Source organism: Geotrypetes seraphini, chromosome 5, assembly GCF_902459505.1.
Source record: "Geotrypetes seraphini chromosome 5, aGeoSer1.1, whole genome shotgun sequence".
NCBI lineage: Eukaryota > Metazoa > Chordata > Amphibia > Gymnophiona > Dermophiidae > Geotrypetes > Geotrypetes seraphini.
The window spans coordinates 149,826,411-149,840,493 of NC_047088.1; the positions used below are offsets into that span (position 1 = coordinate 149,826,411).

Consider the following 14,083-nt stretch of genomic DNA (forward strand, 5'->3'; position numbering starts at 1 on the left):
ATAGTATTTTTCTGCTGTCATATAATGGGATGCTACATTACATTTTTGAACTTTTACTAAAATGTATAAGCATTAAGTAATGGGTTCATGTGTGCCTAGAGAGAGTCTATACAAACACCTGGATTTTGTTTGTTTCATGCTATACGTCAATCAAGAAAAGTACCATTATTTTTACTACAGAACTCCCAGGTGTGGCTTTACTTCGAAAATAAATCATAATTAAACCAAAACCTACAAAGCATATTTTAAGTTTACTTAATGATCTATCCATAAGCAAGCATAGTGCTTTCTATCAAGGTCTTCATTTTCTTTTTCAGGACTATTATATACACTGCATAAAAATTGTAATGGTTTTCTAATATTTGTAGGACATATTTTGTAATGGACTAAGATACCATAGAAACATATAATTTCAGAGAATAAAAGGCACAAGAAATCTGACATTCCTAGTTCAATACAGTACTCATCCAGTCATTCGTGGTCGGCCATTTGCGGTCCCAGTCATTCACGGTATTTCCCAACCGCGAATGACCGGGTAGGAGAGGGCAGCCGGAGAGGCAGGAGAGAGCAATCAGAGCACCGGCGAGTGAAGGAAATCACTCGTGGTATGCTCCGACCACCTCTTCCTGCACTAATGTCGAGCCTCACCAATCAGGAGCTGCGTGTCAAAGCAGCTCCTGATTGGCGAGACCCGACTTTAGTGAAGGAAGAGGCGGTTGGAGCATACCGCGAGTGATTTCCTTTACTCGCCAGTGCTCCAGCTGCTCTCTCCTGCCTCCCCTGCTAAAAACCGTATTTGCGGGAGTTCCTGGAACGGAACCCCCACAAATATCGGGGGAGTACTGTACTGCAATTACAGTTTTTGTCATGTTTCACTCTATCATACAAATGATCTATGTCAGGGGTGTCCAATGTCGGTCCACGAGGGCCGCAGTCCAGTCGGGTTTTCAGGATTTCCCCAATGAATATGCATTGAAAGCAGTGCATGCAAATAGATCTCATGCATATTCATTGGGGAAATCCTGAAAATCCAACTGGACTGCGGCCCTCGAGGACCGACATTGGACACCCCTGATCTATGTGATCAACAGAACAAAAAACAAGTATGCAAATTTTGTTTCTAAATAAGAATCCAGATCTACTGGGACTTATAAGACTAACGACATACAAAACTTTTCTAAATGGAAAGTGACATTACAGAGGATCCAGTAGAAAGAGCAGCTCCTCAGAAGCACGAAACATGGGCAAAATTAAACTAATCAATACATTCAAAAATAGAGGAAATGAACTATGTTATTCACTGAAGCTTTAACTTTTTCAGGGTGGTTGCTAAAACCTTCATGAATTCTGTTAATTTTGACTGACATTTTGCCTTGACAAGTAACATTATTTCAGTAGTAGATGCAAAGAAAGGATGGCACAATGCTGACCACTTGTCTTTCTAAACTGAGTGGGAGTCCCCCAACTGCGATGGGTGGTGGTGTTTCACTATCACATTTTCAATTGCTAGGGATAGGCAGGTTCCCTGGAGTCCTGCAGAGTTTGCCTGCCCCTCACTATTGAAAATGTGATAGTGAAATAGCACTCCTCACTGGCAGGACTGTAGGTGGAGGACTCCTACTCAGCTTAGAACAGTGGTCTCAAACCCGCGGCCAGGGGGCCACATGCGGCCCACCAGGTACTATTTTGAGGCCCTTGGTATGTTTATTATAATCACAAAAGTAAACTAAAACAGTCTCTTGATATGTCTCTTTAGCTATAAATTACAATATTATTATTAAAACTTAACCAAAATGAAAGATTTATAAACTATAAAGAGTTTTACCTCATGCAAAATTGTCATTTCTTTAATAAGACATTAATTATTTTTTTCTGAAGCCCTCCAAGTACCTACAAATCCAAAATGTGGCCCTGCAAAGGGTTTGAGTTTGAGACCACTGGCTTAGAAGGAAGTGCTGTCGAGTCAGAGAAATTTCACTAAGTAGTCAAGACGATTAAAATGAGTAATCAAATCAAACCATTTTACCATATTACACATTCAGCATATTCAAATACAATGCACATGAAACAAACCTGTAAGTTGCTTTGTCCTATGAATCCAAGAAGAAGTCTGATCTCCACCTGGGAGAATTTCTCCCATTCTGGACTAGCAGAGTACCACACAGAGAGGCTGTCCATGAGGATTACTATCTCTTCTAAAAGCTATTGCAAACAAAAAGGAGAAAGAAAAACAAAATTACAGAAATTTTATTACAAAACTATGTATATAAAATCTAAGACATTATTCGCTTGCTCCTTACCAATACTTGTGTAGCTTAAGAGTGAAAGGCAATCTTCCTAACTTTATGCATATTCTGATTTACACCAAATCAGTAAGCTGCTTGACTGAACACTATCTCTGTACTGAATAAGAAGTCTCAAATAAGTGTGGGTTGTTTGTTTTTTTTTTACAGAGCAATAACTATGTAATGAGGCATTTTTATAAATCAGCTAGTTTTCCCAACACACAGATAATCAAATGTTTTATGCATCAAAATAGATTTCTTTCTTAGTGTACATACAAAAAAAATGTTATTCACTTTGGTCAAGTGTTAAAAAAAAGTCCAGGTTTTTGGGATATCATCAATGAAAATGAATTTATTCATGAATATACATTAGGGATATTTTGAAAATCTGATTTATTTGGAGCTCTTATGGATATCAATAAATACTACTGGCATTATTTCAAAATTGTACTTGGTAGAAAGAGTAGAAACCCCACTACCCCATGCCTCTCCCACATTCACCCATATTCTCTTACTCCTTTCTCTTGCTCTCTGCTGGGGGAAATCAATCCCAATCCTACCAATCAACCCTCGCCCTATTCATGTTGGTCACACCACAGTGTAATCAATCTTATTCCTGTTTTTCTCCGCTTTCTCATGTACCCTGTGGAATGCCTGTTCTGTCTCCAACAAATTTATTGTACCTTCATCCATAAGCTCTTTATCTCCTGGAATATCCACCTGCTAGCACTAATTGAAACCTGGATCTGCCCTGAAGACTCTGCTTCAGCTGCTACCCTGTGTCATGGAGGCTACCTTTTCTCACATACACCTCGCCCAGCTGGTCGTGGAAGTAGTGTTGGGCTCTTACACTTACTATCCTGTAGATAGCAACTTCTCCTTCTGCCTCAATCTCACTGCTCTCCCTCCTTTGAAGTCCACTCCATCGATCTATTCGCTCCTCTTCCCCTCCAAGTAGCAGTCATTTACCAACCCCCCCCTGATAAATCCCTATTTTTTCCTCACTAACTTTGACTCTGGGTTCTCTTTTTTTCTCAAACCCTCATTTCCTTACCTCATCCTTGATGACTTCAGCATCCATGCTGATAACCCCTCGACTTCTACAGTTCTAGGTTTCTTGCTTTAACATCCTCATTCAATCTCCAGCTGTGCTCCACCATCCCCATGCACCAGAATTGTCACTGCCTTGACCTTGTCTTCTACCATCAATTTCTGCACCTCAATTCTTATCTTATCTATCATCTTTTGACATTCACATTTCACAAGTCATCACCCTCTTCCCCCCTTCCCCCCCAGCCAATCACTACCAATATGTTTAGGAACCTTCAGGCTATTGACCCTGGCACCCTCTCCACCACTGTCTCATCCCTCCCTTCAACTACTATGTCATGCAAGTCTGTCAAGGAAGCTGTCTCCTCCTATAACACTATCCTCTCCTTTGCACTAGATACCCTCACTATTTCCATCTCACATCCTATAAAGTGTGCCAATCCCCAGCCCTGGCTGACCTCCAACATCTTCTACCTGCACTCCTGTGCCTGATCTGCTGAATGTCTTTGGCTTAAATCTTGCACACATGCTGACTTCATACACATCAAATTCCTACTGATATCCTTCCCATCTGTTCTCTCATTTGCCAAACAAAAATACTATGGTGACACCAGGAAGTATTTCTTCACAGAAAGAGTGGTAGATCACTGGAACAAACTTCCGGTGCAGGTAGTCAAGGCCACAAGCGTGCTCGACTTTAAGAATAAATGGGACATCCACATGGGATCCCTACGTGGGTCGAGCAGCACTCAGACTTAATGGGGTGGGTCAGTAGAGTGGGCAGACTTGATGGGCTGTAGCCCTTTTCTGCCATCACCTTTCTATGTTTCTATGCCCATTGCACCACCATTACAGTCTTCAAGGAAAGATGATAGTTCAATATCTGAGAATTTCTCGTTTGACATTTTATCTACCTGGTCAAAATTTACACTCCCTTCTCTTGCTACTTTAGAACAGACACTGAATTCGATGATCCTGCTTACTTGATCCTCTTCCTTCATCATGGATACTTGAACATAAGTATCGTTTGTCTTCATATGGTTATCAACAATTTGAAATCTGGAGTCATTCCACCAGAATGGAAAACAGCAGTTTATCCTATTCTGAAAAATCCTACGTTAGACTCTTCACAAGTTTCTAATTTTCATCCAGTCTCTAATCTTCCTTTCATTTCTAAGGTTCTAGAAAAGATTGTATTTTCTCAACTTTCAGAACACACAAAATCCTCTTTCATGCTGCATCCATCACAATCTGGCTTCAGAAGATTTCATTCTACTGAAACAATTTTAGCATCTTTGCTTAATGACTGCTATACAGCTTTTGATCAGGGTAAGTCGGTACTATTAGTGTCTTTGGATCTCTCGGCAGCCTTTGATCTTGTTAGCCATTCTCAGATGGAGAATATCTTCAGAATATTTGGGGAGGTATTGGAGTGGTTCAAGTCATTTCTCAAGGAGAGAACTTTTAAAGTTTCTTTTTCCTCTGTTTGCTCCTCTATTTCCTGTGGTGTGCCTCAAGGTTCTATACTTTCACCTTTATTATTTAATATCTTTTTGAGTTCTCTGGCTTTGAGAATTCAGGAATATCAAATTAAATGTTACTTTTATGCAGATGACATATTACTGGTTTATCCAGAAACAATTGTTAATCCAGATCTAGAACCTTTACAATCATGTATCAATATGATCAGCGATTGGTTAACTGAACATATTTTGATTTTGAATCCACAGAAAACAGTTGGGATGTGGGTCACTAGTTCATCATAAACATCATCTTTGTCACCTCTTTTGGATTCCCAACCCATAAAGCTTTCATATCATTTGAAATATCTAGGTGTCTATTTAGACTCCACGCTTACATTTCATTTACAAATTTTGTCTGTTGTGAAATCTTGTTTTTTCTCTTTATCAAAGATTCTTACTTACATTAATACATCGATCTGTGAGTCTCTCATTTATGCCTTAGTAACTTCCAAACTCGACTATTGCAACATTGCTTATATCAGATTACCATCGGTATCTATTAAGAAACGGCAAACTGTACAAAATACTGCTATCAGATGCTGGCCAATGCTTGGAGATACAATCACATTTTTCCTTTTTTAAAGGCTTCCAGTTAAATTTCACCTTATGCATAAGACTTTAATGCTTGCATATAAAGCATTACAATTAATTTAATTCTTTAATTTAATTCTTATATACCACTAATAACTGTGAGGTTTCTAAGCAGTTTACAAAAATGAATGCATTAAAAGATACAATAAATAAAAATAAATAAGATAGGTACTTAGAAATTCCCTAACTCTCCCAAAGGCTCACAATCTAACTAAAGTACCTGAAGAGATAATTTATGAAAAATAAAGATAAAATATAAAGATAGAGATAGAAATGAATATTCTACCAAGTAATGAATAAATAAATTTAAAGATAGAATTAAAAATAAATAAGTAAAATAAATAAAAAAAATAGAGATAAAAAATAAGTATCAAGAGAAATAAAAAATATATATTTAAAGTGTTCTCCCCTGCTGGATCTGGTCAACCAGACTACTTAGGAAAATTATTAATTCCCTATAAGCCTGCTCGTACTCTACGTTCATCAACTGCTCACTAACTGGCTTTGCCTGCAGTTTATTTTGTGAGTTTAGCATCTTCGCAAAAGTCTGCATTTTTTGGCAGTAGTTCCTTGCCTGTGGAATTCTCTCCCACTTTTGATTTGTTCTGAATTATCCTTTGTAAAATTCAGATCAGTGGTTAAGATGCATCTTTTTGGTTTAGCATTCTTATGAGAAGATTGGTATATTGGGATCCTGTATTTTTTTGGCAACTATTTAAACAAGATTTAAACAAAATTATTTGCCTTTTTTAGGTTTTTAGATTACCCCCTCTTCTACAAAGCCGCGTGGTAACGGCCCCGAAGCCCATAGAAATTTAAAGGGCTTCGGGTCTGTTGCCGCACGGCAACCACTGGCGCAACTTTGTAGAAGAGGGGGTTAGATTTAATTAATTTTTTAATTTCATTTTTGTGTTTCTTTTTATTGTCATTTTTTTTTTCTTTTGCTTTCCTATCTTACATGGTGTGCCTTTCTTTTTAAAATATATTTTGTACACTGTGCTGTTGATAAACCGAAGTGCGGTTAAAACTTTTAATAAACAAACATTTAACTCTCGTAGCTCTAATCCTCGCTGTCTCTTTACCACACTAAATTCCCTAGTCAAATTGCTCTCACTTCCAATCCGTCCTTCACTTTCTCCACAGACTATGGCCAAATTCTTCTACAACAAGGTTCAGAAGATCCACCTTGAATTCTCAACCAGGTCACCTCTCCCCAACCCCCTTTTACATCTGTCCTTTCTGCCAACCTACCTTCAACCTCTGACACATTTTCCTTCTTTTCTGAAATCAATGAAGATGAAACTGCACATCTTCTCTCCTCCTCCAAACCCACAACCTGCTCCTCTGATCCAATTCCTACCCACCCACGCACCCACTTGGCGTTACCTCGCCCACTGACATCCTCAACCTATCACTCTCCACTGCAACTGTTCCCAATGTCTTTAAACATGCCGTAGATACAAAAAAACCCTCACTAGACCCCCATATGCCCCTCTAACTATCGTCCCATCTCCCTTCTTAGCCAAACTACTTGAACTTGCTGTTCACCACTATTGCCTGGTCTTCTTTTCATCTCAAGCTATTATTGACCCACTTCAGTCAGGCTTTTGCCCACTACATTACACAAAACCCACCCTTGCTAGTGACTTGCTCTTGGTCAGATCCAAAGGCCTCTCTATCCTTATCCTTCTCGATCTATCTGCTACTTTTGACACTGTTGATCACCACCTACTCCTTGATATGCTTCCCTCACTGGGATTCCAGGGCTCTGTTCTCTCCTGGTTTTCTTCCTATCTCTCCCATCTCACTTTCAGTGTATACAATGTGGGATCCTTCTCCATTGCTATACTATCAATGAGTATACCTCAAGGCTTTGTCTTATGACCTCTCCTGTTCTCCATCTATACCCGCTCTCAGTACTCTGATCTCCACCCATAGTTTTCATTATCACCTCTATGTTGATGACTCCCAGATCTACCTCTCCACACCAGATATCTCTACAGGAATCCAGTCCCAAATCTCAGCCTGATTGTCTGACATTGCTGCCTAGATGTCTCACCATCATCTAAAACTGAATATGGGTAAGACCAAGCTCCTTATCTTTCTATCTAAACCCATTTCCCACTTCCCCCATTCTCTGTGGACAACACTCTCCTTCTCCCTGTCTTTTCAGCTTGCAAACTCGGGATCATCTTTGACTTTTCTCTCTCTTCTTCTCCACTCAGATCCAATAAATTGCTAGACTGTCACTTCTTACGCTATAATATTACTAAAGTCCTACCTCTCCTTTCTGAACATACTACCACAATCCTTATTTATACCTTCATCACCTCTCGCTTAGATTATTGCAACTTGCTTCTCTAAGGTCTTCCACTCAACTTTCTCTCTCCTCTTCAATCTATTCAAAATTCTGCTGCACAACACATATACCGCGAGAGCTGCCATACTTATATTACCCTTCTCTTTAAGTCACTCCATTGGCTCCCCATTCATTTCTGAATACAGTTCAAACTCCTCTTACAGACCTACAAGTGCATTCATTCATCAGCGCCTCAATATCTCTCTCCTCACTTATTTCCCCCTATGCTCTCCTGTGCTCTATTTATCAGGTAAGTCCCTCCTATTCGTACTCTTCTCCTCCACTGTTAATTACAGACTACGCCCCTTCTATCTTGCTGCACTATATGCCTGGAACAGACTGCCTGAGTCAATATGTCAAGCTTTGTCTCTAGCAGTATTCAAATCCACTTTTCAAGGCTACTTTAAACTCCTAGCTCCCACTCACCATAAGAAACCCATGTACATCCTTTCATTCTCTCTGCAAGAAACTCCCCAACCACAATATGAGGGGCCACTGAAAAGTTAGCAGCCCAACTAAGAGAATGATGTGGAGCCAAGAAATTTACAAGATATTCCACACTTTTCTTGACACTTTTTGTTTCAGTGATATGAAATGAAACAAAAAGTTCAAGAAAAGTGTGGAATAACTTGTAAGTTTCATAAGCTCTACATCATTCTCTTCTTGATTAGGCTGGGAACTTTTCTGTAGCCCCTTATATGTCCTGTCTCTCTGTCTATATTAAATTGTAAGCTCTTCTGAGTATGGACCATCTATTACATGTTCAATGTACAATGCTACATAAGCACTATAGAAATTATAAATAGTAGTAGTAGTAAAGTGAGGCATGCAGTAAATTATTATAGTAACATATACAAGCTAAAACTGACAGCATAATTTGTAAGCTTTATACTTTTTAAATGTAAAGTCTGAAATTTATAGTTCTGTGCAAATATTTAGACCTCCCTGTTTAAACTATGCTTTACCGAATCCCTGACATAACATCTAAATGGTACAAGGTTAAACACATATCTGCACATTTTAATACACAAATATTAGTTATTTGCTGATTTCTGAAAGATTAAATTAATAAAGAAACGTAAGCTTGCTGGAGAGTGTTACATTGTATGATTTCCTTTGGAAAGGGATATTTTTGGGGAGTATCTTAGTGATCTTGGATGTGCATAGGGGAAGATCCTGTTTTTCATGTACTTTGACCCATTATCTTTAAAAGCCATGAAGATCAGTTTTAAATTTAGCCCTGTTTTACACCAGTAGCCAGTGAAGATTTTGCAGAAATGGTGTGATGTGATCACATTTCTTGCAACCTTTTATCAGTCATGCTGCAGCATTCTGAATCAACTGGAGCTGGTGCAAAACTTTTGTAGTTAGATCAATGTAAGAGTGCATTGCAGTAATCCAACTTCAATATTGGTGGCAATATTGGTGGCATGAACCATCAAGAGAAAACTTGCCTTTATCAAAGTCAATGTACAGAAAGAGACAGTGTAGTTGTGGAAGGTGACAGAGGCAGCTCTTGAAACTTGCTTTGGAGCAGGGGTGTCAAAGTCCCTCCTCGAGGGCAGCAATCCAGTCAGGTTTTCAGGATTTCCCCAATGAATATGCATGAGATCTATTAGCATACAATGAAAGCAGTGCATGCAAATAGATCTCATGTAAATTCATTGGGGAAATCATGAAAACCTGACTGGATTGCGGCCCTCGAGGAGGGACTTTGACACCCCTGCTTTGGAGGATCAGTAAGTGTTGAGTCTATTTGTACCCAAAGGTTTCTAAACTGCGATTTAAGGGAAGTTTGTAGCTCCCCAAAAGGATTATATTGTCAGGTGTGTGACTGCTTGTGCTAGGGACTCATGAGAGTTCAGTTTTACTTGGGTTCAGGCAAGGCTTTTTGTTTTTAGCTCATTCTTAGTAGCTAGCTTATTCAGATCTATACATAGGTCTGTTTCAAAGGTTATGAGTAGCTAAATGTCATCCAAGTAGATGTAGAATTGAGTATCAGTCCATCAAATCAGCTTAGATACTAGCTTAAGGTAGATGTTAAACAAAGACGGTACCAGTATTAATCCCTGTGTTACCCCGCAGGTCAGGGTGGTGATGAGGTGCTCCCAAACAATATGAAGTGTTGCCTATCTGATGAGATCTGAACCAAGTATATACTGTACATTACTTTGCCACTGATACCTGTTTTTGCCCTCTATTGACTTCCTTTCAGAGCTGTTTAAGTGTGTCACTTAGAAACAGTCACACCTTTTTACCAGCCACATAGTAAATAATATTAACAAGGTATCTACTATATTTTATTTGAAGAGTTAGTAAATCAGGTAGTCACACATTGTTTCTATAGATGCAGAACCAAAAAAAGATGTTTTTAATTATGGGGAAATAAAGTTTTGTTTCTATAGTACTAGAGAAACAAACATTCAGTAGATAGCTGGCTCAGTTGCCCAGTATTTTCTCTTAAGATAGCAGAAGGTATAGATGCAGAATGCCACTTGGTTGCTAAAAGTTAATTGTCAAAACTCACAGTGTTATCAAATGCATTGGCTTACTGTACCTGACTACTTCACACACAAATTTGTAGTTAATTTCACAGCTGCAGGTCATTCACACACAAACTCTAGTCTTTGGAGACTGCTATCACCAAATACCTTCTCAGTCCACAGACTGGAATTGACAAGTCCCTCAGCCTGCAGGAAGTCCTGCACAATGTGCAGAAGCTGGATAGCATTTTCAGCATGGCCCAGGAGATCTTTCACTTCTTTGTTATCAGTTACTGCCCATTCTGGCATCTTCTCCAGCAAACTGAATAAAACAAATTACATTTTAACTTACGTATTACAGTCTTTATATGTTCTTTCTATCTACTTCCCCTGCACTCTATTACTTTCAAACTATAACAGAATCTTAAACCAGCTTTATAAAAAATTTTTTACCTAAATCCTGAAGAGTGAGACAGTCAACAATGTGACTATGTGGAACAAAAAAATGTATCTTACAGGAACTATAATTGCTCCCAAACTGTCTACATTGTCACTTTCTATTTACTCAAATCCCTCCCCCCCCCCCACCATAAGCAAGAACTCTACTGCAGGAATCTCTAAAGATTAACAATGAGTAAACTGAAGTAAAAAAGTATCACTTAATAATGTAGGAGACCATGCTTTCCTGTATCTATACATCTTTTTATTGTATTAAAATTTTAATACATTGAATACAGATCCTCACAAGCTCCACAATGATAATGCCCATTCAAGAGTAATTCCAAGGATGTGGAATGCCCTCCCTTTAGAGATAAAAACATCCAGAGAATTCACACTTTTCAGCATCTTTTAAAGACTTGATTGTTTGATGGATTTGTGGATAGGTGAGGACATGTGCATGAAGTCTAGTTTTACAGGAGTACTCTAGGGGTGTGTTGCGACTGTATTCTATTTTTAAGTGATATGTTTATTTTATTTTAATATGTTTTATTTATGCTTTATATTATTTTATGTTTTAGAGATGCAGTGATTTGCTTTATAAGTTTTGGTGAATGAAACAGCAGAATATAATTTTTAAATGAAATTAAGCTTATTGATTTCTGGAAGATTCTGAACATTTACTCACTTCAGTTTAATTCTGTCTAAGGGTCGTAGCAACTCATTGGACATCCCTAGTTTGGTCAGGGCAGAAAATACTTGTCCCCTCTCAATCCAAGTGGCATCATCAGATTTGTCTAGACCTTTCCACATCACACAAAGCAGTATATCTGTCAACAACTGTACCAACTCCTCTTCACAGCCCTAAAAGAAAGAGCAAGAAAAGACCTATTCTGTAATGTCAGGGTTAAATAGATAGTATCACATACACAACCTTAGATAGAGGTATTATTCCCGTTTAGGACCTCAGCGGTGCAAGCTGTGAGAACATTTCATTCACAGAATTGTTTGCACTAAAGTCTTCATCGGTCTTATTTTATATATATTTTTTAAAATTATTTATCTTATTTAAATATTTTAATTATAGATAAGTTAGAAAGGTACTCATCTCTTTTAGAGAAGCATAGCAGGGGCTCTTCACCAACATAGTTTGTGGAAAAGTTAACCAGATACAGTAATTACCAGGTTAAAGTGTTCCAGAATATAATTGGCTAAAGTTAACTAGGCAAAGATAAAACTGATTTGGATAAGTTTAGCTGGATAATGCCAAATTAGTGTTATCAGATAAACTGAACCTGCACTCTCTTCTCAAAAAGATATATTTTGTGTGAGTAACAAGTTGCCCAGATGTCTCTCTTTCCTATTGAATATTGTATTTCTTTCTCTTAACCCCCCTATATGTATTAGTTTGTCCTGTCTCTTGCGATTACATTTTATTATATATATTTTAATCCTGTATTTATGTACACCGCTTAGATATTTTTTATAAGCGATATATCAAATTTTAATAAACTTGAAACTTTATCCAGTTTGTAGAAGAAAGGTGAGTGAATTTTTAAAACCAAATCTTTATCTAGGTAACGCCAAACTTTACCTGGATAAATCTTTGGAATATTGGCCTTAATGTTTCTATTTAACCATAGTATATAAGGCAAAATCAAAAATATTTCTTTTCCAAGGTTAAACTTCAGATAGTATCACATACACAACCTTAGATAGAGGTATTTTTTTTTAAATTATTTATCTTATTTAAATATTTTAATTATAGATAAGTTAGAAAGGTACTCATCTCTTTTAGAGAAGCATAGCAGGGGCTCTTCACAACATAGGCTATGTTTCGCCCAGGGGGCTTTATCAAGGTATTTTCCCCTTTGTTATGCCGGTTCCATGAATATTGCCGATAACACTATCGGCAGTATTCATGGAACCGGCATAACAAAGGGGAAAATACCTTGATAAAGCCCCCTGGGCGAAACATAGCCTATGTTGGTGAAGAGGCTCACTGTAGAGGTGAAGGAAGTGATCAGAGACAAGAAAACTTTGTTTAAGGAATGGAAAAGGTCAAAAACGGATGAAAAGTTGATTAAGCACAAACAACATCAACGTAGGTGCCATAAGGCGGTAAAAGGGGCCAAAAGAGACTACGAGGAAAAAATAGTCAAGGAGACGAAAAACTTCAAGCTGTTCTTTCGATATATTAAGGGGAAATACCCGCAAGGGAAGCAGTGGGACCGTTGGATGACCGTAGAATAAAGGAAGTGCTAATCGCCGACAAACTGAACACATTTTTTGCGTCTGTATTTACCGAAGCATACCAGAACCCATCAGGCTATATACTGGAAATGAAGACAGGAAACTGACAGGGTTGACGGTCAGTCTAGAAGAGGTATGCAAGCAGACTGATAGGCTTAAGAGTGATAAATCCCCAGGACCGGATGGCATCCATCTGAGGGTCATCAAGGAATTGAAAGGGACTATAGCTGAACTGCTTCAGCTAATAGCCAATCTGTCGATCAAATTGGGAAAGATTCCGGAAGACTGGAAAGTGGCGAATGTTATGCTGATCTTCAAAAAAGGTTTGAGGGGAGATCCGGGAAACTACAGACTGGTGAATCTAACCTCGGTACTGGGAAAGATGGTAGAGGCACTGATAAAGGACCGCATCATTGATCACCTTGACAGACACGATCTGATGAGGACCAGCCAGCACGGTTTCAGTAAAGGCAGATCTTGCCTGACGAACTTGCTGCACTTCTTCGAGGGAATAAACAGGCAGGTAGACAAGGGCGACACGGTCGACATTGTATATCTGGATTTTCAGAAGGCATTTGACAAAGTTCCACATGAACGACTTTACTTCAGAAAATTGCAAGCCATGGAATTGAGGGTGAAATACTCACGTGGATTAAAAACTGGCTAAAGCATAGGAAACAGAGAGTGGGGGTAAATGGACAATTCTCAGACTGGAAGAGCATCACCAGTGAGGTGTTGCAGGGCTCAGTGCTTGGACCTGTGCTCTTCAACATCTTTATAAATAATCTGGACATTGGTATGATGAGTGAGGTGATTAAATTTGCGGACGATACAAAGTTATAGAGTAGTGAAGACACAGGGGGATTGCGAAGATCTGCAACGTGACATAATCAAGCTCAAGAAATGGGCATCGACATGGCAGATGAGGTTCAATGTAGATAAGTGCAAAGTGATGCATGTCGGGAACAAAAATCTCATGCATGAATACAGGATGTCTGGGGCGGTACTTGGAGAGACCTCCCAGGAAAGGGACTTGGGAGTTCTGATCGACAAATCCATGAAGCCATCTGCACAATGTGCTGTGGTGGCGAAAAGGGCGAA

At 38.7% G+C, this 14,083-nt stretch overlaps 1 protein-coding gene across 3 annotated transcripts in view; it reads right to left on the reverse strand.

Annotated features, from left to right (window-relative positions):
- NBEAL1 (neurobeachin like 1) overlaps positions 1–14,083 on the reverse strand; it is a 400,332-nt gene that overhangs the window by 154,894 nt on the left and 231,355 nt on the right. For all 3 annotated transcript variants that reach the window (XM_033945971.1, XM_033945972.1, XM_033945970.1), the window contains 3 exons: positions 11,418–11,593; positions 10,460–10,613; positions 2,074–2,202 (listed from right to left, as the gene is read on the reverse strand). In XM_033945971.1, coding sequence (XP_033801862.1) covers positions 2,074–2,202; positions 10,460–10,613; positions 11,418–11,593 — 459 coding nt within the window. The remainder of the gene's footprint in view (positions 1–2,073; positions 2,203–10,459; positions 10,614–11,417; positions 11,594–14,083) is intronic.